Below are 24,362 nucleotides of genomic sequence, written 5' to 3' on the forward strand. Positions count from 1 at the left end.
AAAGTACAAGTTTCTTGATTGATTAATCTAACATAGCCAGCTTTTTTTTTTTTTTTTTTTAACCTCTTAAGTTACAAAAGCAGTGGATGATTTTCTGTACAGCCCCAATCTACTCTTTTTCAGGATGTAGTGTGCAGGTAGTATTCTGAAATACAAAACAACAAGAAAAAAAGTATTCAAAGGTTTAAGATGCAAAGGAGCACAGTGATCCACAGACTACATCACCATATTCCCCTCAATAAGCCATTGACTAAGGAGAACCTTGCTAACCTCAACACTGGTCTCATCCCTTATTTATTTTCTCCAAATTCTACCAAAACCATCAGCAAGACAGCAGCTTGTTCACGTTCCTGAAGCTGCCATTTGGAAAAAAGGCAAAGCTCACTCCTGTTGCACAGTATCTATGTTGTTTCTACATATTATTAATGAATTCTTCCACTTCTGTATTTTTGTTTATAAATAACAAAATATATTAAGTTTGAATAATAATCTTTATTTCTTTATTAGTTTATTTGTAAAAGGTACAATGTAATCCTGAGCTACTGCTTTTATACATTTAGCATCATACAAAGACAGATCATTTACAGTTTGATCATTTACATTTATTGTGCTCCAAAATCCGTATCTGAATAGCATTTTGTCCTCGGAGAAACACAGATAATTTAAATTACATGTATCCCTGAAACATCCACATTAATTTACTCATCCAACCCCATTATCTAAATTACTACAGTCTAAATTACTCAGGACATTCCTTCTGAATTTAGCAAAAACTTGTTTAAAACTGTAAAGATGAGCAGTGCAAGAACTGGTCCCTCAATCCTTTGTGAATACATCATTAGAAAAAGCTTTCTGTTTCCGTATTCTCTTATTAAGTCAGTGCTAAATTGACTAGATGTACTTTGACTTACTTTGGAATGATCCAAGTAATGCTCATTTTCTTACTACAGCAGTAAATGTGAATTTACAGTGTCTCCCTTTGCAGTGACCAGTGCGTAACTCTCCCAAACAGGGAAAATCTGACATGATCAAAGGAAAGTAAGAGGCAACCCATCACCACCTTATAGTCACCTACGTGACACTGAAGTATTTCTAAACAAGTCATATGAAATGCTTCCCTTAGACCCTGTAAAGGAACTTGCACAAGTAACTGGAGTTCCATAATCCGAGCATGGCTTTTAGGATTTGCCAGTTAAACCATAAAAACAAAAACCCACCGAAGTCCCAGGATCCTTGAGAAGAAAGCATTTATCCTAACCGAAATCCAACCCTGGGTAAGTGGAAATTTAATTGGACTACCAAAAGAGCATCTCTTTACCTGAAAATCTCAAAGCATACAGTGTTTACAAATGTCTCTCTAGCAACAGTGTCACAGTCTTTTGAAGTACACTCGTAACTTTCATTTCCTGAATAAGGTCACTATGATCTTAGGCAAAAGATACAGTAAGCAGTTCAAGCAAAATGCTTATTGCTTAGGTTTTAAAGCAAGCCACTTTAATGTAATTTTAGTTAAAATGTTAAGTACAAATGTGAAGCTACTGTAGAAACACTTATAAACACTCTCGCTTTTGAATTCTTACTGATCATCTAGAAAAATGGCAGACTGATTTTAACATAACAAAAGAAATGTAAAACTTAATACTGTCTGTTGAAATAAAATTCAACACCTATAAAGACAGAGTTATGAACATGTAAACACAGCTTTAGTATTCAGAGCTAGGGAATCTAGCAGCAAAACAAACTAGTTGCATATTATGTAGTGCAATGAACATTTGTTCTTAGAGACCCCCAGTCTTAGAACTACTTTGAACAGAATGGAATCCTTACAGGAAAGATTTAAAAGTGTCCAAGATGTAATATCCAGAATTACTAGATGCTCATCTGCTATAATCTAACAATTTCTCTATGCAAGACTGTGCTCTGGATAACTGACTTTTATGGCTCCCCAGTAGCAGGCTCGAATGAGGCAGATTAAACCTAAGAGATAAGCAATAGCCCAAGAAACATACGTTGCATGAAATCGCCTGGCGAAATCTTGCGTACCAACCTGAAAAAAAGAGAAAATAAACAGTGTGAAACACAGCACTGCCTGCTCTTCAGGGAAGAAGCTGTATTAAGAAGTATTTCAGCATCTTTTTCACTTTGTTAAGGATCAATCAAATATTTTATTAGCTCAATTTTACGGTCATAAAATTGGATCGTGATCATGAGCTTGGAACGGACATCAGGAGGTCTCTAGTCCAACTTCTTGATCAAAGCAGGGTCAGCCAAATTGCTCAGTGTTCTAATTTGGTTGGGTCCCAAAAATTTCCAAGGATAGAGACTGCACAAGCCAAGCCTCTTGGGCATACCTCATGATGAAACATTTTGATCAAATTCAGGAAGGTTGTCAAAAAAATAATCTGTCTCTATTTCTGGGTGCAACTGTTTTTAGTAGGAAAAAAATGGAAAAATCCTTCAAAACTCATTTAAGCTCACACACATAAGTTATTTAGGTTGTAACACAAGTTAGAGGTATAGTGACAATCACACATGAGTCCAACTACTGGCAATTTCTCAATATTTATTTTTATGATTGCGGGGTAAAAAGTTGGCTCTAGTTATCACTACCAGATACTTCAGCATGAAGTAAACCAGACAATCTTCTGAGTAACAGAATAATAGCAATGTGAGTCCTTGAGTTTGTAAATAGCTTATTATCAGCTTTTACTCCTTAGAAACATGTGTTTTCCTTTATAATTTGTACAAGTTCCAACTCTTTTGGAGTCCCATTCCCCTCCACTGCAGGAAGACTTATATTTCTGGCTATGCAGCAATATGTATTTCTGGAAACCTAGAAGTTTTGAGAGCCCTAGCGAGAGCAAGATGTTCTGGTATTTCTAAGAAGAAGTAAAAACTATTCTTCACAGAAAGATGAAAACTCAAATTTACCACCAGACAGAAAAGAATCTCAAAATGAGTGAAGATCTTTTAGGAACATTTCATTTTTCTAGCTAACTCAGATGATTAAGTCCATGGTTTTAACAGAGATGACAAAAATACACAAGTTTAAGAGGTTTTGCCTAAATGCTGGGGGATAGAAGAGGCAGTCAGTCCAGGGAGCTCCTCTGCACTATTGCAAGTATAAAACAGGACATCACTCACAGTTAATCCAACTCCAATGAAGATGCATATCATTCCGATTGTAATATATGCACAGCAACGTCTCCGAGGCAGTGCACTTCCAACAGAAGAACTGTTAGAAAATAAATGGTACTTTAAATTCAAAGAGAACCACACATAAGTATCATCAGTCTAAATGGGGGGGAGGAGGGGAGAGAATGGTAATACATATACACCATTTTGAATTGAAGAGAAATTCTACAAGTATACCAAACAGTGAAGGAGAGTCCACGTTTGTTTAAAGGGGCACTATAGATGAAGGGGGACAAAAAAAAAAATCTCAATATTTAGATACTTGCAACAAAGAGTAGTAACACACCTATGGTTTGTGTGCATCCACATCTAGGATTCACAGTGCACCCAGGTAAGAATCTTGAGTAGCCTTTGGACTGCAAAACCCAAGTTTGCTTTGAAGCTTCAGTGTGGGTTGTAAGACATCTTTTAGTCTTTTAATTCACCAATACACGTTTCTAATACATCCACTGCATCTAAGTACCAGGAAATGAGTTCTGATGCCCCAAATTGTCTTAACAGTAACAATCTGCACAATTTATTTACTGGAATATTTCACTCAGTATTGTGAATTGGCTAAATGCTACTCCATTTCTTGAATAGTAAAAACACAAACAACAACCTTCTCCCCAAAATGTTTTAGTCAGAAACATGAGAAAAAACTTCTCATGTTCAGCATGAGAAATTCCTCAGACATTTAAGTCAGTTTTATTAACTACAAAAATCTGACAAGTTATTTTTGCTTCCCAATTTTCTTTTAGAGTTCTGCTGCAAGCTGAATTAGCTGTGCAAATCACTGCTGGCAACCAAGGTAAATAAATCCCTTGGAAGTTCTGTCACTCATCATCTAGGCTATAAACTCCAAGACAGACAGCAGTCTCTGCCTGCTGCATTAAACAAACTACAGCGCTTCAGCTAAACTGAATATAAAATGCTAATAAAACGTTAGATTTTTCGCTACAGGTTAGAAAGTTTTGGCTAGAAGCTCAGTATTGGCTGACTTAAGGTTTATTTGTCAAGCATTTCCAATCACGTACAGCTATACTAATGAGGAACATTACTTGATTCCATTGAAATACAGAGAACTGAAAGAGCCAAAGAGGTCGAGATGCTTTCATGAAACATTTACCATCTGTCTTAGAGGTAGTTTCAAAGCATCCTGAAGCATGTTATCATTAAAGTACTTGCTCCCACTCTGGGAGATCGGCATGCCTTTGGAAATACTGGGATTCTTGTACTGTGTGCAAAGATGCAAGAGAAAGTCATTTTCATCCCATGATGGTTCAACATATTTGAGATAAACACGTAACAGAAGAAAGCCCTGCTGGACTAAAGTAGCGCATCTATCATATGACTGACCAAATTTCTGGCTCCAGTTACTTAACCACATAGTAAGGCCTCATATGCTTTGCATGTGACTAGAATTTTTTAAGCATTCACCTTAGAAAGCCTTCAAATAGATTGGCTTAAGCAGCTTTACTCCAATATTATTCCTCTACAAGGAATTTCTAAAATGCCCCAGGAAAAAAAAAAAGTCCTCAAACTAGCGTGCACAGGTTGAGCTTCATCTTGTCAGGCAAGGGTTGTATATAGGTACTGCTATTTCCCCAAATGGAAATTCCCTCACCCTTATCACTGGTTAATGGTCACTATCAGCAATACTTCTACAGCCATTCTAGAGGAGGAATGTGTTGTCTAACTCCAAGTTACTGAAGGAAAACTAAACCGAACAGAAGCTGTGTAAAAGGGAAGGTAGGGAGTCAAGTCTGTAAAAATTGAGTTGATGAGCACTGAGCTTGCCAAACTGATCATAGGTTCCTTCCTCCTGCAGAACTTGCCAGCTCTATACTGAAAGTTATTTCCATTCCGGAGCTGGATAACTTAAAATCAGTAGTTCCTAGCCAGCAAGCTGGTAGAAATGTCATGCTTAACACACCTAAAACATGCATGATATTTAGTGCACTCCATATTTCACTGGAAAAGTTCATTTTGGGAAAGAAACCTTCACTTTCAGAGCTGTCTGACTTATGATCCTGTTTTTGTAATCATAGTAGTGAAGGTGCCATGTTTATTTTCCATTCATATTTCTCTCAAGCTCTGCCCCCTACTACCCATAAAAAAAGTCGGGGGAGAAATGTCCTCAAGTGATGGAGGAAAAGTAAAAAGTCTTTGTTTAATTTTAACTGCATGTTTTTCCCTCCTACAGAAAGTGAAGTTGAAATACAAATAATAAATTTCTAACAAGCATGGGAATATTCAGCAATCCCGATAAATCAGAATTTATTTTTCAGTGATACTAGCCACTGGGCCACTCTAAATAGTGAGGTTTCATTCTACCTACCCCAAATTAGACACACAATCATACAATCTAATTTTAATAAAGAAAGCTGATCCATATTCCAAAACATACAAAATGCACTACGTTTGACAGTCAACTTCAGAAATAATAAAACTAGGGTCAAAGAACATTTTTCAATAGGAGAAGCTGTTTTCATTGTGTGACTAATGAGGGTGAAGACACTACAAAGCCAATGAGAAGGCAGCAGTCCACCTGCCCACAGAAGCTGTGGATGCCCCATCCCTGGAGGTGCTCAAGGCCAGGCTGGATGGGGCTTTGGGCAACCTGGGCTGGTGGGAGATGTCCCTGCCCATGGCAGGGGGCTGGAACTGGATGGGCTTCAAGATCCCTTCCAACCCAAACCATTTTGTTAATCTAAAATCCTGTCTTACCAAGCTACTGCTTAGTAAGCAAAGGCACCTGCAGACCTTTACGCAACAGTAGCAGATACAGAAGAGACACCAAAGCCAATTAAGCATCAGGTGGTAGTAAGTGGAAAACCACAAGGGACAGAGTCTATTAAAGGAGTGGCCCAGAAAAGAACAGAGGGCCTCTTTATGTTCCAAATAATAGGAGTTATTACCATGATTTCAGATGTGCCTTTAGGAGTGTTTTTAAGAGGAAAAATCAAAATGACACTATTTTGAAGGTGAAAAGCACTGCTGGAACTAGAGGCTGCAATAATGCCAGAATCCCAACCTCTCTCTTGCTTAAAGGTCCTGCGGGTTTTATGGGGGCAAAAAATAGTAAATTAATTTGGGTTCCTTTCCTGTGGGAAGGTGGGAGAACAGGCTGACAAACAACTGGTATTTTGAAACACACAACACTACAACAGTGAAAGAAACAGTTTAGCCCCCTGTTCTCAGGTCATTGTCTATACAATAAAATAAAAACCTATTGCAACAACGTCCTCAGTAACTACATTTGTTTGTCCTGATGCAGTGGATAACGTGCATGTTGCTATGACTTCCACAAACACCTCACCCACATTGGCATGAGCAGCTTTGTAATCCATCTCCAAAAAGATTTGGTGGGTTACCAGAAAAGTGATTTTAGCCTGCATCACAGCTCATTTCCTGTATTTCCTAACAAGTGTTTTTTTTCTTTCCTTTTTTTTTTTTCTTCCCTTTTCAAAAGTGATTTTTACATGTAGGAAAGAGGACAGAAAATAAAATAAATAATACATTTGGGACCACAATGGTGGCAGGTAGAACAACCAGGCCTGAAAGGATTTTCTATTTAATTTATGTACTCTGAGCTGCAACCATTTCATTTTCTCTGAATGTTGTTCATTACTGACCTTCCTGCAAAATAAATCTTGAGTATCCCTACAATTTTACAAGGTATTCTTGGTGTTAAGATCTAGTTTGCATCAGCCAGATAGGTGGTCACAAACGAGCCATTTGCAGAGATTCACTGCAGTTTAAGTTTGTGGAAAAAGTCACGAAAAGTATTTGAGAATTTCAATCTCAACAGATGTCTTCTTGAAAGCCTTACTGTTGCAGTACTTGAGGTGTCTTTTGTTTCAATCTATACTATCCTTTTTTAAGTGACAATCACCAACTGCTTCAACAGAAGAAACGAACACTTTTGCATCCGACCCGTCAGCTACTAATGAAGAAAGTTTTGCACTAGCTGGCAATACCCCAGGTTCCCTTCTGTGTACCTGGCTACAGATACAGCGACCTCGGACAAAGGGCTGAGAGAAAGCAGCAGGTCGCTGCGGTTGTTTATTCCATCACCGCGGCTCAAAGTTCTGCCTCACCTACGCTGTGCCCTAAATCCATGCATTAGAAGCGTTTATGCTGCTGGAAGTGCAGAACTCCTGGCCATCACATCGCAAAGGCAGGAAGACACCAAGCAATCCATTCAAAGTTAAATTATAGTATTTACTGATTTGCATCCTCAGCTCATAGACAGAAATGGTTATTTGTTAAAATCTGTTTTGTGTTCTGCAACTCAGCTGCTGCTTAAGATGTCACTTTCCCAGGCTGCATTGCAGAGATAGTCCAGTTTTATTACATACACACAGCATGCTTTGCACTTTGAAGACAAAATGCTAAGGGATCTTTGACTCCATTTATTTTTTAAAATACAAGTAATATAAATCAACAGCAGGCAGGCCAAAAGATCACATGGTATAACTTTTGGGAGGAGGAAAAGAAAAAGAAAACTTCCGAACAGCAACAGCCCAAGAAGTTAAACAGCAAGTCAATTATTCTGTACTTAAGGACAGTCTAAAAAGAAAGATGGCATGAGGTTAGCTCTCAAGTGTTAAGTGATAAGAAAATAAAACATTAACTGCAACTAGTTTCAAAACAAACAAACAAACCCCACAAAACATCAGCCCTTCCCCCAGTCCTGAAAAGGAAAAAAATGAATGTGACTGCAGCCAGTAAAAACAAACAAAAAAACTGCAAAGCAATATCTCACCAAGATCCTGAGTTTATTTGACCTCAGCAAACTCAAACACATCCACTGTTCCGTACCCAATCACTTACACTCCTGAAGTTACACATACCACTACAATGACTTCTCTATCAAATACTCTGCTAAAAGATTTTTATCACTTCTGAAGGCCAAGCTATGCCAACAGCTCAAGTACATTTATTCTAAGCCTCCTGTTTCCTAAGGGACCTGCTAGTTTTCCTGTAACACACAACTGCAGTTCTCTGTTCTCAATATATAAAGCACTTGCTCCTTTAACTGGAACTTGCACTTCCCTATCAAAGGAAGGCAAGTTTGTAAATTAATCAGCAGGACAAGCAAGCCTCTGAAGTAAGATTTTTAAGTTGTATTCCACACACTCTGGTTGACATTCCATACAAATCTGAAGTATGTTGGTGCTGTAACTTTTAAATTCAACATTATTTCAACCTAATAATCCAATAAGCTGTATATGCCAATCCAATAATGCCATCCTCTCCTAAAAATGGCAAAACAAATCTTCAGAACAAAAAGAAAAAAGAAAAAAACAAAAGCCAAACGAAAACAAGCCATTTTATAGCTCTCATCTTCTAATTTTTCTCTGACAAGGAATACTTCCCTCTTACTGAAGTAATAGCAAAAGAGTAGACGAGTCGCTCCAGTTTATAAATATTAAACTAGCAAACTTAGTAAGATGCTTAACATAAGGTAGTTGTTGAGTTTATGAAATCAGTAAAACCTCTTTGAAATTGACATGCTTATTTCCTTTCAGTCATTCACAATAGGACAATTTAAATTCTACTTCAGACATGTTACCTGATTAACTGCATGAAGGAGTTTGAAATGAAAATTTCAAGGATGTAAGAAAAATATTCCTAGCCGCCGTTAATTTTAGCAACCCATTTCTGTCTATTGTTAGCAGCTTATTTTTGTCTCTGACAGTTCAACCATAGCACTTTAATAAACCCAGGTTGGATTTGTCAAAAGTTACCGACTCATACATACAGTGGAAAATTCATGTGCACATAACATGCTCTTTAGCCTTGAAATTCAAATGAACATGGCAAAAATAATCAGCATGGCAAACAGATTTTACTCCAAAGACTTCTATGGAAGAAACTGGTAACTTATTTTAAAGTTAGATTGTGTAATCTTGCTTTCGTAAAACTTACATTTTTTTGCAGTGCGGGCATTTTGCTAGCGTGTTAAACCTCAGTTCCATCCACTGTAAAAAGAAAAAATAAAAAGGTTGCAAAACTGGCCTGAGAAAATGTTTGTTGTACTTCATGTTAAACGTCACTGTGAAAACATTTTTGCTTCTCAGGCTTTCCTTGACTTGTTTCTTGCTTTCTTCCGTAAATGGGGTGCCCTTTTGTCACTGGCAACATAGGATTAGGATTTCCACGCGAAAATTTCCCATGACTTGTCTTAGCATTACAAGATTCACTTGACGTAATGTGGTTTCAGCCACAGGCACAGTATGGGCAACATAACATTAATACAGTTTTTTTCCCCTCTTACTTCCAAGTCTATGAACATCCCCTGAATCAAAATAAATGTGTTTTCTTTGGCATAATTACCGATAAATGCATTTTCCCATCTTTCCCCAACCCTTGCATCACTTGGGAAGGCTGAGTTAAACATTCAAAGATTAAAGAACAAGGACACCTATTTTCTAAAATACAAGTTTTACACAAATAAAATAAAGAATGCTATTGGCTACTTAGCTAACATTTCAAAAAGGTGATACGTAAAACCATGCACAGTATAGTCACAACCATCCATGAACAGACTAAAGTCTCTCTGGGAACAGCCTCAGCAGAAGTAACACCTAGCACTACCTCCACCAAAGGTTGCAATCATGTACCTGTTCAAAAACAGCAGCATTTCTTACACTGCCTTCTGTGGTAATACGAGTATTAAGCAGGCATTTCAAAGATGTTTGCCTTGAACAAGGGTATAACACCATCGCTCTTCACTCTGTAAGTAGTTATAGGGTAATTGCAGCTCTTCCCTGCTGCCTTTCCCAACTGGAGGTAGTTAGCACAGTCTCCTTGTTAAGCATACTTCTCCCCTCCACTCATAATTCATGCAAGAGTCACACTGCAAATTACTAGCACCTAGAAGCTACTGCCCAGGATACTAATGCCTCCATTCAGATCCTCCTTATCTCTGTGAGAAATCAGAAGTCAGTCCACTGAAGCAAATTGTATTATTTTAACTACTACAAACACAAATCAAAATCAGAGCCCATACATACAGGCCACAGAGAACATGGGACCTAGCTACGCCACAGCACCGAGAACAAATTTATGATCTTCTATGCAAGCAAACAGAGGATGTGGCCTGTAATGCCTAGCCGTACTAGTAGAATGCTTACTGTACATTTTTCCTGCCTCTGTCCCTCAGTTTTATTTAATTCTAATGGGGAAAGTTCTCCACTATTTCCACCCCCCCCCCCCCCCCCCCCCAGTTCTGAACAAGGACTCAGCCAAACTGATTTAACACAGTTTGGTCTGATCCCTAAAAGGATACAATGAAAGCTTCTGTAATTCTGCTCCCACCTGAGCAACTCATTTTATGAGCATTAAAGCTAATTCCTTTAGCAGGAACGTGGAAGAAGTTGATTATTTGCATGCATCCGTGCCAGAAACTACCCTCATTTCCCTTAGGTGTCCTCAGTGACATTGGGTAACACGCAGTGGTCTGTACCAGAGGTAGCACCAGGCCTCTTCAGCGATGGTTTTTCAGCTACTTAAACTGCAATTCCAGAAATAGAAGCCAGTCTAAACCCAGGGCTTACATTTTGCGTATCTGTAATTCAGCTTCACTTCTGTATACTGTTTTATTCCAGAGTAGGCAACTGCATTTCCAAAGTTACTCATTAATGATCTTTCTATGGTTTTATTTAAGATCCCTTATCAATTATTAACCACAATCATGAGCTGATATAAACTCAAATGCATTTGAGCTTCAAAAGCATTCAGGTTCTGTTTTCATTACAGGTTACCTGGAAGTACCAGGAGCACCAACTATTATGATGCCTTCTGCACACACAGGACATACTGGTAGGAAGAACAAAAAAACTAACAACATTCAAACTACAAGAATTCAGATCACATTAGTGAAGTAAGGAAAGGTCATTTTTATATGTCTATGTGTGCTTACAAGTAGTTTAAGTTACACTTATAGCTGGTATTTTTAGGGACATGCCAGAGTGCTTTGAAGTACCTGATGTTGTTCCATGGTGTTAATAAAATGTGAGTTTAGATACATTAGCTTTCCACAGACAACTGCTCCCCCTCCAATTGAAACAACACAATAAATGATTACCCAAATCACCAATTAGGAGACAATTATAGAGAACTCTTACACATTTCAACTGGGGATAAAAAAAAAAGAAACATCAGGTGGGGGAATTACTAGCAGAACATGACACAACTTTCTACCTTCTGAGCCTAGAATAGTTCTCAATGCATTCAGTACAAGACAAAATGAGCAAGTGTGGTTTTTTAAAGTGACTTACCCAGCCACACACAGGTGCTTCTGCCAAAAAAGCTCCTCACCTAACCCCAGTGCCACCCCAGGAGTCTCTTGGGAAAGCAAGACACCTCTGCAAATTTAAGTTCTTTAGAAAAAAATGAAATGTTTTAACTTTTTTTTTTAATTAAATTATTTCTAACTACTTTTTTATTTGATTAGTTCTACCAAACAAACTTGACAGAGCACAGTGCTTATCCTCCAGCCTGTGCCTTACGCAGTCTGCTCCTGGTTTCTGGCCCTCAAGGGTCTCTGGAAGCAGGAAGGTCACAGGAGGATGGGGGGACAGGCCCCTGCTCCCACCTGCCACCATTTCCAAATGCAGCTCAGCCCCCTGGCTCCGATGGCTACAAATCAGCCGCAGAGCCCCTGGCAGAGGGATGCAGGCAGTGATTTACTGCTGGCAGGCGCAGTAACTCAGCCACAGAACAAGTCCAGAAGCTCTCCAAAACGCCCAAACCAGATCTGTCTGCGATTTAGCACAACGGTTAAACACTTGTCTTGACCTCCATTTCTATTCTACCACTTTTTCCATGCGTCCAACTTTGAAATCTGCCAGAAACAGTGGAAACGTTAACACAAATAAGGCTACTATCAGGTTATCCAAGAAAAAAAAATATTCTGATGAACAAAATGTAAATAACTACCGTAGTTCAGCTATTGCATCACTTCAGTATTAATTTATTTTCCCTGTTGAGAAACCTGAGGGTGCTGCATAGCGTGTTTTTAATAAGTTAAAAAGAACACTACACACGTGGTATGAGGGAGCAGCCCATAATTATGTTTTTTATAACAAAAATAACCTCTTTGAAAGGTGGTAAGTTGATACTCTTAGAAGACAACACAGGAAAAGCAACTGGCAATTTGACTTTCTCATCCCAGGCATTCTAGCTTTGCCTGTCTACTACATTTATATATAAAGTTTATATATGGATAAAGTCTATATTAAATATTATGTATGTAAAAATAATGTATTTCTCCCTACATAAAGTTTATATATATAACATATATATATATATATGTTTATATATAATCTTACTGACAAGTGAATCAAAGGAGATACCTTATGGAGTTGCTGAGAGATGCATCTAGTGTTACACATTTGTTTTACAGTGTGGACATGCCAAAGTGCAGATATACCCTCACAAAACTTGAATTTCCAGATTTCCTAAAGCACTGCTACTATATGTTGCTTCCCTGCTCACTCCCAACCCCAAGCAATTTGCTGATTTTTCCTAATGAAAAAAGTTTATTTGGAGAACCTTAAACTTAATAATGGAAAAAGACAAGCAAAGAAAAGTGGGAAAGCTGTATAAAGTAAGAAAAAAGGTTTTATTTCTTGATTCTCATAAGAGAATACAAGACTCAAATTTCTAATGATTTTGAGGGTTTCTTTTTAAAACACTGTAAACCAGCCTTACCAGCAGATAGGACTGTGAATTTCAAAGTTATGCAGTTCATTAAAGCAACCATCAGATCTGAAGTCACATGCACAAATTCCCAATTAGAAACCTTAGCTTTTTAAGGCCTAATCTGGCACTTATACACAATACTAACCTTTTGTGTTTTTTTCTCATATTATGCTAACTTTTCACAGCAGAATTTCACCCTAAGTAGTTCGAAGTGTAAACTACCAAATTAACTTGGCCTCTCCACATAGAGAAAGAAAATGGGGCTAAAATAAAAACCCCATGCTTACGAGAGCGCTCAAAGTTAGTCCAACAATTTACTAATGAGATTTATACTTCATGACTCTACTAAAAAAAATATTAAACCATGGAGATTTTTTTTCTGTTAAGAAAACAAAATTTAATACCATAACTCTTTTACAGCATTACTTTTGCCTATGCAGTTTTGAAACACCACTGAACAATATAACTATATTACAAAATAAAATTATGACTCTGTATCAGACTACAGTGTTTTTTTATGCAGGTACCTAAGGTGGTAATGTGGTACTATACTAAAAAATACCTAAAAAAAGGCCTTTCTCTTCCACAGGTCCAGTAATTTTCTGTTAGTAACATTATTTTTAATATTATATTTTTACTAATTAAGTTCACATGCAGACTTTCATTTAAAAGAAATAAAAGCAAACAGAAAACCCACTCCAGCTATCTCTAACTATAGACTACTGTTCTTCAGTAGGGCTTATAACAGGATTAAACATATATATGTTTTTAATATATAGGCAGAATTACTAGAAAGAATTTCTTAAGCATCTAATGGTTTCTCCGATACTACATTACTTGTAAATTCACAATCAAATTCTTATTTCCCCTTTTAAAAAACTAAGAGCCATCCCTTGCTCCCTGCATTCTTCACCTACCACATCAGTTAAGCCGTTATTACACACCCCACTGAACGATGAGCCTGATGCAAGGATTTGAAGGAACATGTCTATTCCATTACAGAGCCCATCACTTTCTCTCTCTGCTGATACACGACAACATGCAGTGCCACCTTCCAAGCTTCCCTTTTCCTTTCATGAAATGCACTCAAGTACTCCCTGGCCCTCACATATCTTACAGTCCTTTGTTTCAGGAACACAACAACACTCCAGTGATAAACACAGGTCACTCAGCTGTATCACTGATCTTAGCCATTTCCCGTAACTAAGAAAACTGACAAACATTTCAGCACTGCTAGGTAATAGTTAAACCTTACTTATCGCAGAGAGTGTTCCCAACTCAGAATTCAAGTACAGCAGACCCTTATTGATATAAAAGAAAAAATGCCTTAGCAACAAAAGAGTATTCTGCATCCTTCCACTACAAGAGCAGGAGAAACTTTCAGCCTTGGATATAAACCATAATCTCCACATCATTAACAGCTGACAGACAGACTAATGGTTTAGTGCTATAATCAACAGAATTCAGGGTCCCATGCAGAAAAGGTAGAAACTATGCCATCTCAGCCACAGCAGAACATAGCCATCATTGTGAATCCAAACGGAACCCAGTAAGCGTAACTTCCTCTTCCAGCACTGTCAACTCTTGTACCTCTGAGAGGAAACAATGACTTTGGGCTTTACCCATGCACTCACAGGAAAACCAATACACATTTTCTTGAAATGCAAAGATTAACCAATACAGACTAGATATCCACAGCAACATGAGCACAGGAGAAGCTTTAGTTCCTCAAAGATCCCATAGAGTGAGACAATACATTCTTAGAAGTGTTTACAATAGCCTGAGCAATACCATGTTTTGGTGAGGAGAATCTGGTGCTTTACTTACAAGGAATGTATTTCCACAGTGCCCACACACCACTCTAGTTCCATCTGGTTGAACTGGCAAGGCAGGCTGAGCTGGCTGCTCTTCTGGGATCAGCATTACTGGACCAAGAGTAATGATGCGTCTACTGCGTTAAGAACATTAAGTGTACACGTAATTAAGCAGGCAAAAGGATGATGCACTGAAGCAATTAGTTCAGTCAGTCACTACCAAATATGTTATACTTTTAAGCTACAATAGTATTTTTAAAGAGATGATGGACCACATTTTGGTTTTTCTCTAAGGTGTCTTCATTCAGTTTCAAAAACATTCTTTCGCTATCAGCCACACAAGCCAGAACCCTGTACAGATCAAAGACGTATCATATGATGGTAGAAACACTCCTCAGGAAAAAGAAATCTTAATAACTAGGCTGAGCAAGCCTGTGAAATGGAATGTACATGCCTATGTGAAACATGTTGAAAGAGTCCCTGCTCTTTCATAATCTAACTCTTCTTCCCAAGTCAGATTCTGCTTCTTCCCACACTACTGACAAACAAGTTAACATAAGCAGCATCTATGCATTTGTATGGTAAAAATACTGTTCAAATTGAATGAATTAGAGGAAAAACACCCTATTTTGACTAAACACAATTATTTCACCTGAAGGAAAAAAATTAGATCGTAAGCATTTGCTTTTATGTTCAGTGCATTTCCAACTTAATTATACAATTTGTCATCCAAAATGACAGTACCCACATTAAGAAACAAAAAGCAAAACAAGGATCAGACTTCCTACCATGAAAAAAAAAAAAAGAGAAGGGAAAAATGAAAGTATTATTTAACTTATACTACATCTTATCTACACTTATGCAACCAGCATCGTAGGCTGGATGGCCTTCCTTCAAACTAGAGCCTTCCATTTACAGCAAAGAGTTGGGTAGTATGCTTCAAACTACTCCAATTTTACTTGTCTTTTAATAAGACAAATACACAGGCTATCTCAGGAAAACTGCTGAGATGCAGTCTTTCAAGAAGTCTTTTAATAAAATTGGAGACCTTCTGCTTCAACCTGTTTACCAAATGTATGATGCATTACAACCGAAGTTTCCCAGAACACTTTCCCCTCTACAAAAAGATTCCCAATGTTATTGGTTTTCCCTAATACCATAGTAATCAAAAGAAATTAAAAAAAAATCCTCCCCCTCTCCCACCAGGTCTCAAACTATGACTCAAAACCAGAAGAGACAACAGACTGGTGACTAGGGCACTCTGTGTGGTAGTCTCTATTCAACTATCTGCAGACCCAGCTTTCATTTCAGTCTCTCCTATTTGGGCTGAAACACTCAAAAATGAAACACTCCTACCTCAGTGGGATCTTTAACACTGTAAGCCCAACAGTAAGAATGCCAACTATGGCAATCACACTTGTTCCTATTCTAAATGATGTGTAAATTAAAGTTGAGAGTTAGGAAGAGATTGAAAGCTCAGTGTAACAAAGAAAGGAGGACAGGACCGAAGCCAACCTACTGCTTCCTTTTCTGTTTCATTCTGAAATCCCCACTCTGCATCGGGCAAAGTGAGCAACCTGTGCATTTGCAGTAATTAAGTTTGCAGGAAATTATGGATGTTACTCTTACCAGTTTGGTCTTGGACAGCCTATTTTCCGAGAGGTATCCTTACAGATAAGAAGACAATTACACTGACATCTAACATACTTCTTCCCTGAAGGAGGGTTTTTGATTGGCTAAACAAAAAAAGCACAGAACACACATGAGAAGTCACAGCAATTCACTTTCTTCCTCTTAAAAGTACGAGAAAACAGAACAACTTAAGACTGACAAGATCTTCTTAACAGAGGAATACAGTTCCTCTTACAGATGGAAACTTGTGAGTCAAGAAAAAATTAAAAGTTTTTCCTCTACCTCCCTCCCCCCACAAAAGAGGAAGAAGTGAAAATTCCACACAAGAATATTTTCAGTAACAAGAAATTCTGAAAACTAATGGAAAAAAGCATTCATATTTTAGCAATAAAGAACACCAGACTTAAACTCATATTAAAAAAAAAATAAATGAACTTTAGTAGTGGTATATTTTTAAAAAATAACATCAACATATCAAAAAATCCTCTTTGCCTGGTGTAATGGCTTTATTTAAAAGTGAAAGGATGAAAGTCTGGCTCTCAGTTATTACCAGAATATGCAGACTTAGCTGAACTGTCATATTGTTTTAAAGTGTATTGAACTCATCTTCTTCAAACCTGGCAGTCAAGTTTCTGGATCTCTTTCATACAGAAAATCACAAGTCTCAAAACCTGGATAATACTGTGGCCTGAAACATTATATATTGGCAGGGAAAGTGAGTATTAGTGTAAGGTTCTCTACTCTTGCTTTTAAGTGAAAAAAGAAAAAGTTTTCCTACAGATTTAAGGAGTCTTTTTCTTCTAGATATAATTTAAAGTGCTTCTCCTAAAATACGATCCAGTATTTTGCAAGAAAATGCCCCCAGTAGATCTGGAGTGCCTCAGTTATCAGATCCCCAAACTAAAACCAGATAGGAAAAAAAAATAGAAGCAGAAGCTCAAAAGCCGAAGACTTGAATTAAGAAAAGAGGAGGAGGAGCAAAAGGTCTGCGATCACTACAGTAAGTGGAGCAGAACCTGTAATTTCTGTGTTTCAAAACTGTTGTGTAGTGGTTTGTTAGCATGCTAACAAATTGACCTAGTAGAATTTCAAGAAGAAAACACACATCCAGGGAAAAGCGTGGGTTAAATAACTTTGTTTCTTCCAGTCGAAAAATAATGAAGTCCTCATTTCTCTTAATCCCACTAAAAATAATTTCAGAAAACATTTTGCCCTTCTTTACGGAGGAGTAATTACTTAAACAAAACCTTTGCTTTTTGTCCCCTGCCTCTGAATGAAAGCCTGCTGATGTGGCTGGTCAGAATACGAAGATTTGTTCTAGCTGCTTAAGGCAGCTAGTTGTACCAGCAACCCTTGAACTTGCACGCCAGGTACACTAGCAGTGGGTTGCACTGACAGGGCATCAGCAGGGATGTCAGCCTGAGGCTCACCCTTTGTAGGTGAGGACCTACGAATGACACCGTTCAGCTTCCCACCGCTTCCCTCCACAGAAAGAAAATGCTCAAAATCCATTTTTTACCGTAGCTTCATTGCACACTGTGCACTTAACCACATGTTGGTGTAGCTTGCCATCCAAATTGATTAGTGACTGGCACACGCGGCAGTTAATTACAGGAACACCACTGGCATCTGGACTTGCAATGGCAGTATATGGAGGTGGAAGCTCTGCTGCAAGAGATCATGAAATCTCAGGTGAAAAATCAAACTGGATCCTAAAACAGTCAGCAAATACGGTCTCTAACAGCCACAACCTCAAGGAAAAAAATGAATTAAAGGGAAAAACACATGGAAGTTAATGATTAGTATAAACATAAGACAAATAGTATATAATATTAAAAACATTATATAATATCCCCCAATTCTGTGTAACAGTACATCAGTCATAGCTCTACATAAAACTTATCAGCAACACAAAACCACCAGAAATCATCACAGATGGGTAAAAATAAAAGTCCTGTTAAAGAGGAAAAATTATGAAAATGAATCACTGTAAAGATCAAGGTATTTAGCCCCAACTAGCTCAATGCTCGGTGCATATAACGGAGGCCAGGAGTCCCAGCATTTAAAAAAGAAAAGGTGAGGGCATACACAGCAGATCCCACAAGAGACCAGGACATCTCCTGGATGGGAAATGCTCCTTTTTTTCAGTTCCAACAAAAGAACACCTTGAAAATAGATGAACTGAACCTTAATAGCTTCTGCTTTCAAGGGTTCCGGATATTTTTGTTGACCAAAAGCCAAAGTATGGATGCACAGGGGGGTTTTTAGTCACTTAAACTAGAGTAGCACAACAAGGAACACAGAAGCCTTGTGCTTCTGTGGAAGAGCCAATTTCAGCTCCCGAGCCCACAACAAACGAGGGAGGAAACGCTCAGGATCCTTCTCAGTTTAAGAATCCTTGGAATAAAAACAATTCCACATAAACTCTCACAAGCTTACTACCACAATTATTTGGCATGTAACAGGTTTTATTTCATCAAGTTCAGGGTTCTTCAGGTAAACAAACAAGGAACAGGCATATTTAGTAGTTCATAGTTAACTTTTTTTGAATATAAACTTGGAATACTCTGCAGCCTTGGACATCAATAAATTATTTCAGGATTACATCCAACGAGCCACTGAAGTCTTCACAGAAGTAATGAGAGATTAGCAGTCTTTCAGCTTATAAACAAAGCAGTATCTGCTGAAGTGGAGGGAAATCACAGGCTACTATCAAAGCTGACAAGCCCAAGCATTAAATTTAAGCCTGTAAGGAGGCACACATCACTCCTTGACTCTGTTTTAACATCCATGTTGCAAACTGGAGGGATTTAAGAAATTCCATCTGTCCTTAAGATCCAAAACACCATCACAAAGCTTTACAGCATCTTCGTTGTTCCATGCTCTCTTTGCTACTTGGTCCACAAACAATCCAGCCCAGCACTTCATTTTAACTCTCACCAGAGACAGGTGGACATCTTGAGGATCTCAGGATAGCATCCAGCATACTTGAATTGATGAGACACAAAATTCATTTATATGCAGCAATACAATTCTGATGTAATCGCACAGACTGATGCTCCACGACTTGAGATAGGGAACTTCACACCTTCAGCTTTGACATCGTGGTTGCAGAAACCAACATCCTTAAGAAATATCAGGTAACAGAATGTTCTTCTGATTTTTTTTCTGTTTCTGAGAAATTACAGCATACAGTTGAAAAATTTAAGAGTAGCTTTATTTTGCAATACTGCGATAGTGGATTTTCAGTATGAGACTGCCACATACAGGGAAAAAGATATAGCAAGGTACAAAACACAAAAACAGGAAAACAAAACACAAAAGCAAAACAACAACAACAAAGAATATCAACTTATAAAATAAAGCAAACATACTTCGCTACCCAGAAACAATCTCAAGCCCACTAGATCATAAGAAATGCAGAAAACAGTTCTGAAATTTAGACAACTGGAAGAGCAGCATCTTAGCTGTGAGTGTTCAAGTTAAGGTTGCTGCAAGGGGCTTGCTGGCCATAAGCAGGCTCCCTGACTGCTTCTGCAGCTAGCAACTGGTACGCTCCCTGGCTACAAGGAAAAGGAGACACAAAACAAGGAAAAGGCACCTTCTTCAAACTCTGTCAAGAAATTACAGCTCAGTCCCAGCTGCCAGGTCACTTCTGTAAAGCAACAACCAGGTTGCAGGCCTTCTTTGCATGGTTCTCTCCATTTACAGTGAGAGTTTTCAACTCCTGGCAGCGGAGCACAGGGCAGAGGTATTGAGGAAAGGCAAACAAGGGTACTAGAGAGGGGAGGGAAAAAAAAAAAAGGCATATCCCCAAGCCTTTCAGCTTTCTGTGATCCTGGAATACTTTAAGAATCTGCAATTATACTCTTCCAGATATTTACAAGATTCTATAACCTCCCTGTAAGCAACAACTCCTTGGATTTTCGAAGTTGGTCAGATAATGTATGCAAGCACTGAGACAACCACTTCTCCAGCCTCATACTGGAGCTGCTTGGCTTCCAGGTAAGCAGCCTCTTCACTCCTGTCCTGCTGCCTCAGCAGATTTACAATAGCAAGCAAATAATGGCTGCTTTTCAGGGTGGTGCTGCAGCAAATAACATTTGCTATAGAGCAGAAAGCTGGAGGTATCTTGGCACTGCAACCTTCATGTTTAAAGAAATGCACTTGGAAAAGCTCAGAAGAGAAAAACTACCAAAGTGCCCCCCCCCCCCGCCCAAAAAAAAAGTGTAAAGAGAAATACAGTGGGGGAAAAAGCTAAAAAGGAAAATAAAGGAACTGTCTTGTCTCAGCTTTCTGCTCATTATCCCTTACTAAAAATGGTAGCCACTTTCAAATCATATTAACATATGTACTTGGTATGACTTTTGTCTCTCTGTTTTTTTCTCCTCTTTTTTAGCAGCTTAAATTACAGGCTAACATCTAAAGGAACAGTTCATGAAGGTCCACTGTGCTGGATGTGAATGGTTGGTAGACAAATTTCACATACATGCTGAGGTTTCAGAATGCATCTAATGAGATACTGAATGTCAGTATTCTGCTACTGACATTCTAGTTTATTGCCATGTTACCATTTTTTCTTCTAAAAAAATAATAAACCAATAGCAATTAGATCAGCAAGAGTAGCAGAGTATCCTGCCATGCAGTACAGCTTACTCTAACTTAAAATTCCCTCATCACCCTCACAGGAGAGAGGGATGCAATGGAAGAAAACACATATTCACCCTTAGAAAATTGCTGTACTTGGGCACTTTCCTCCTTTTATATTCCAAAAGGCAGGAGCCACAGGGAACTGCTTGCAGCTTACCTTGGTCAAATATAAATGGGCTTGTTGGCTTTGGAGGGGTAGTTTTTTAAATATAGATGCTTTATGCTGAGCTGGGAGGGGGTGGAGGTAAAAAGTTAGTGATCTATGTCAGGGACTGGTAGTTAAGGACTGAAAAAGCCTGAAAAAACAAAACAACTGGGAAAAAAAAAAAGAAAAAGAAGAGTAACACAATAATCGCTCTACTACAGGAAGCAGAGCTGACGGTCCCTGCCTTTGTCCATGTGAAAAGTTTCTTAAACACCGTGCCCTGTGTCCACATCTAAAAGATTTTTTCTTGCTCACTGCCATGGCCAGGAACAAGCCATGGCCAGGACTCAAGCGTTCAACCACCCACCAACTTGTGCAGAAAAGGGTCAGCTGGGTCCCAGCTGCAGCCCAACAAGGGAAGAGGAGACTACTGTGAAACCACAGCCTCTCTAATTTAAAGCTCAGGATTACATATTGGGCACAGCAGATAATTACAAGTATGGGGATAAATCTATTAGCGTACATTCAGGTGGTAGTTTTGGGCAGTGAGGGCTTCTTCCTCCTTCCTCTACCTCTCAAGCTGCATGGCGTTCTGGTAGTGTCAAGCAAGGAAGCACTGCAGAAATGGGCTTTAAAAACAAACTCCATTTCCCCATGAGAATGTTTCTTCACCCTGCTTGTGTTAGGGAGAGAGATAAAGACTGCCCGTTAGATAAGAAGGCTGTTTAGCTGGCACACCCCAGGAGCTGCTTTCTCTGAGGGTAACTGGTGCACACAGGTACAGAGCAAGGGAAGCAGGGCTATTTGGTCCAAGTGACCCCTTTGCAAAATTTTGCTTTGCAGACATTTTTCTTCAAGTTTTATAAAGCAGTATGTGTGTATGCGTGTACATATATATATATACACATACATATATATATATATATATAAAGTGGTACTAGGTTCAGTTGCTTGTGAACTGATTAAACGAGATTCTAAACTTACTCGAAGTTGGTATTTAAAAAAAGCTTTACAGTCCCTCCTCGCTGAGAACAAGCTGCTTATCTCGAGTACCACACCCAGCCACTGCTGCCAAATTAGTTAACAGGAGTTACAGACACAGCAGGACAGGGGTACTAACCAAAATGTGCACGTGGGGTCCAGTTTGTTCCTAGGTCACACATTTTAACCCAGGTTTAAACGTGAGTCGCTGATCTGATACGTTTTCATTACTTTTCAAGTATATAAAGGCTTTTTTTTTTAATAGATTGAAATGTACATGAAAGTAACAAGGATTCCTGAGAACAAAAACATCGAGTAAGGAGACTTCAAACTACAGTGGATGTCTGGAATTTTTAAGCTACAAAACCTCAGGGATGGTGGCAATCCTACACAACTTCATTGCAAACATAATGATAATAAAAAAAAACACTCTCTTGTTTTTCAGTCTGGTACTTGTTTGTGCAAATGGAAGTTACCCAGCCATAGCACTAACTGAAGTACATGTTCATATCAAGGCAAAGAGGCCTAGCTGGCCACTAGTTTAAATATTATTCAAAAGGCATACGTGCTCGCTTGTAGCATTCTAGTTACATACATATGCAATAAATCTATACAATTATATAAAAACCCTTGAGAAATAGCCAACACACTGGAGCCAGTGACAGCAGGACTGTAAGCTTACATTTCAAAGGCCAGTAAAGCTACACTAATCTTATTCAATCTTAAACGTCAGCTTTGTTTTCCTTGATTTCTGCTGTGAAATGTTTAAGTGGATAAAAAAATATATTAAAACTGAAGGCTTACAAATCACATTAAGCTTCATAAGTAAAAATTTTCACCTGGTTACTAAATATTCAATATTGATCAACAAGATGATTTCTGTAAGTCTGCAGAAGAAAGTTAATACCACATCATTTTAAGTCCAGATTCCAGATTCGTATCTGTGTTTTCTGGCTCTTCATAAGAATAAAGCCCAAACCAGCTATGGCCTTGAAATGAGTTTGCAAGGACATCCCAGTGATCGTGGGCATCGACCACCACGCTGCAGCGGGCTCCCTTACCACCGTACCCGGCTGCCAGGGCACAAACCCATCTGCTGAAGTGCTCCGATGACGGCCAGGGATGAAACAGCGATTTGGGTGCTTTATTTGCCCTGCCTGGACGCTTTAACGCTGTGCCTCCCCCACTCAGCGCCCTGCAGCTCGCCCTACTGAATTCAGGCGCTCCGCGCTAAGCATCTTTGACTTAATCCAGCTCCTAATTAATGGGAAAACCAAAGTCCCACAATTACCTCGCAAGCTCCGACCTGCGAGCTGGTTATGAGGCAGACTGGTCCGGACCTGCTCTGCGACTGTAGGCGGTTATTATTGCCATTTTTTTTTTTGATTATTTTTTTTTTTAGGGAACCCAATCCGGCGCAGCGCACGGCCTACCCGGCCCCACACGGCGTTACCGGGCCGGGGTCCCCCCCATCTCCCCCGGGGTACTGCGGGGGGCTCGGGGCCAAAATGGGGGGGATCCGACCCCGCTCCCCCCCACCCCTGCCGCCCACCCACAAAGGCCGGCAGCGGCTCCGCGTCCCCGGGTCCGTCCCCGCCTTACCTCGGGGGCTGGTGTCCGGCAGGTAGGGCGGCGCGGTGGGGGTGACATTGCCGGAGCTGGGCGCCGAGAGCAGCGGGGAGCGCTCGTCCACCCCCTCGGCAGCCATGGCTGCGGCGGGCACGGCCCTCCCCGCTGCCGGCGTGCGGGCGGGTGGGCGGCCGGGCCGGGGAAGAAGGAGAAGGAGGAGAACGAGGAGGAGGAGGAGGAGGAGAAGCAGCGCAGAGGAAGGGGCTGGGATGAACGGGCCGCGGGGAGGAGAGAGGCGGGGGCTGGGGCAGCCGGGCCTGCCTCCGCCCGGCCCCCTCGGCGCCCGCAGGGCTGGGCCGCTCCGCTCCTGTCAGCCCCGGCAGGGCCCCAGGAGGGTCCCCGGGGACCCCCACTCCGACCCCGGCTGTCTCCAGGGGGCTGGGGGCTGCCCCCGGCCCGGTACCCCCGAGAGGGAAGGCGGGGGAGGGCTGAGCAGGAAGGCGTCGCGAGGAGAAGCGTAACAATCTTCAAAAAAATAAAGAATTCCATACCAAAACCTGCTTTTGAGTTTTTATTTTAATCGTTGTGATTATTATGGGTACCAATATCAGAGAAGGCCGGGGGGGGGGGGGGGGGGTGTTATGGGTGGCTTGGCTGTGAGCAGGGTGCAGAGGGGGCCT

At 39.8% G+C, this 24,362-nt stretch overlaps 1 protein-coding gene across 2 annotated transcripts; it reads right to left on the minus strand.

The window, feature by feature from the left end:
• Positions 1 to 472: 472 nt before the first annotated feature.
• On the minus strand, positions 473 to 24,176 carry PIP4P2 (phosphatidylinositol-4,5-bisphosphate 4-phosphatase 2). Of its 2 annotated transcripts, none has more exons than XM_048075248.2 (7): positions 23,716 to 24,176; positions 17,857 to 18,002; positions 16,335 to 16,441; positions 14,719 to 14,842; positions 9,112 to 9,164; positions 3,145 to 3,235; positions 473 to 2,047 (listed from the first exon to the last, which is right to left on the minus strand). In XM_048075248.2, exons 1-7 carry the CDS (start codon positions 23,819 to 23,821, stop codon positions 1,904 to 1,906), a joined length of 771 nt encoding a protein of 256 aa, XP_047931205.1. In that variant the 5' UTR covers positions 23,822 to 24,176; the 3' UTR covers positions 473 to 1,903. The 2 variants fall into 2 exon arrangements, with proteins under 2 accessions (XP_047931205.1, XP_047931204.1); XM_048075247.2 differs by having other exon boundaries at positions 17,857 to 18,005; positions 23,716 to 23,968.
• Between the last annotated feature and the right edge of the window lie 186 nt (positions 24,177 to 24,362).

The sequence above is a fragment of the Anser cygnoides genome, chromosome 2, assembly GCF_040182565.1.
Source record: "Anser cygnoides isolate HZ-2024a breed goose chromosome 2, Taihu_goose_T2T_genome, whole genome shotgun sequence".
In the NCBI taxonomy this organism is placed as follows: Eukaryota; Metazoa; Chordata; class Aves; order Anseriformes; family Anatidae; genus Anser; species Anser cygnoides.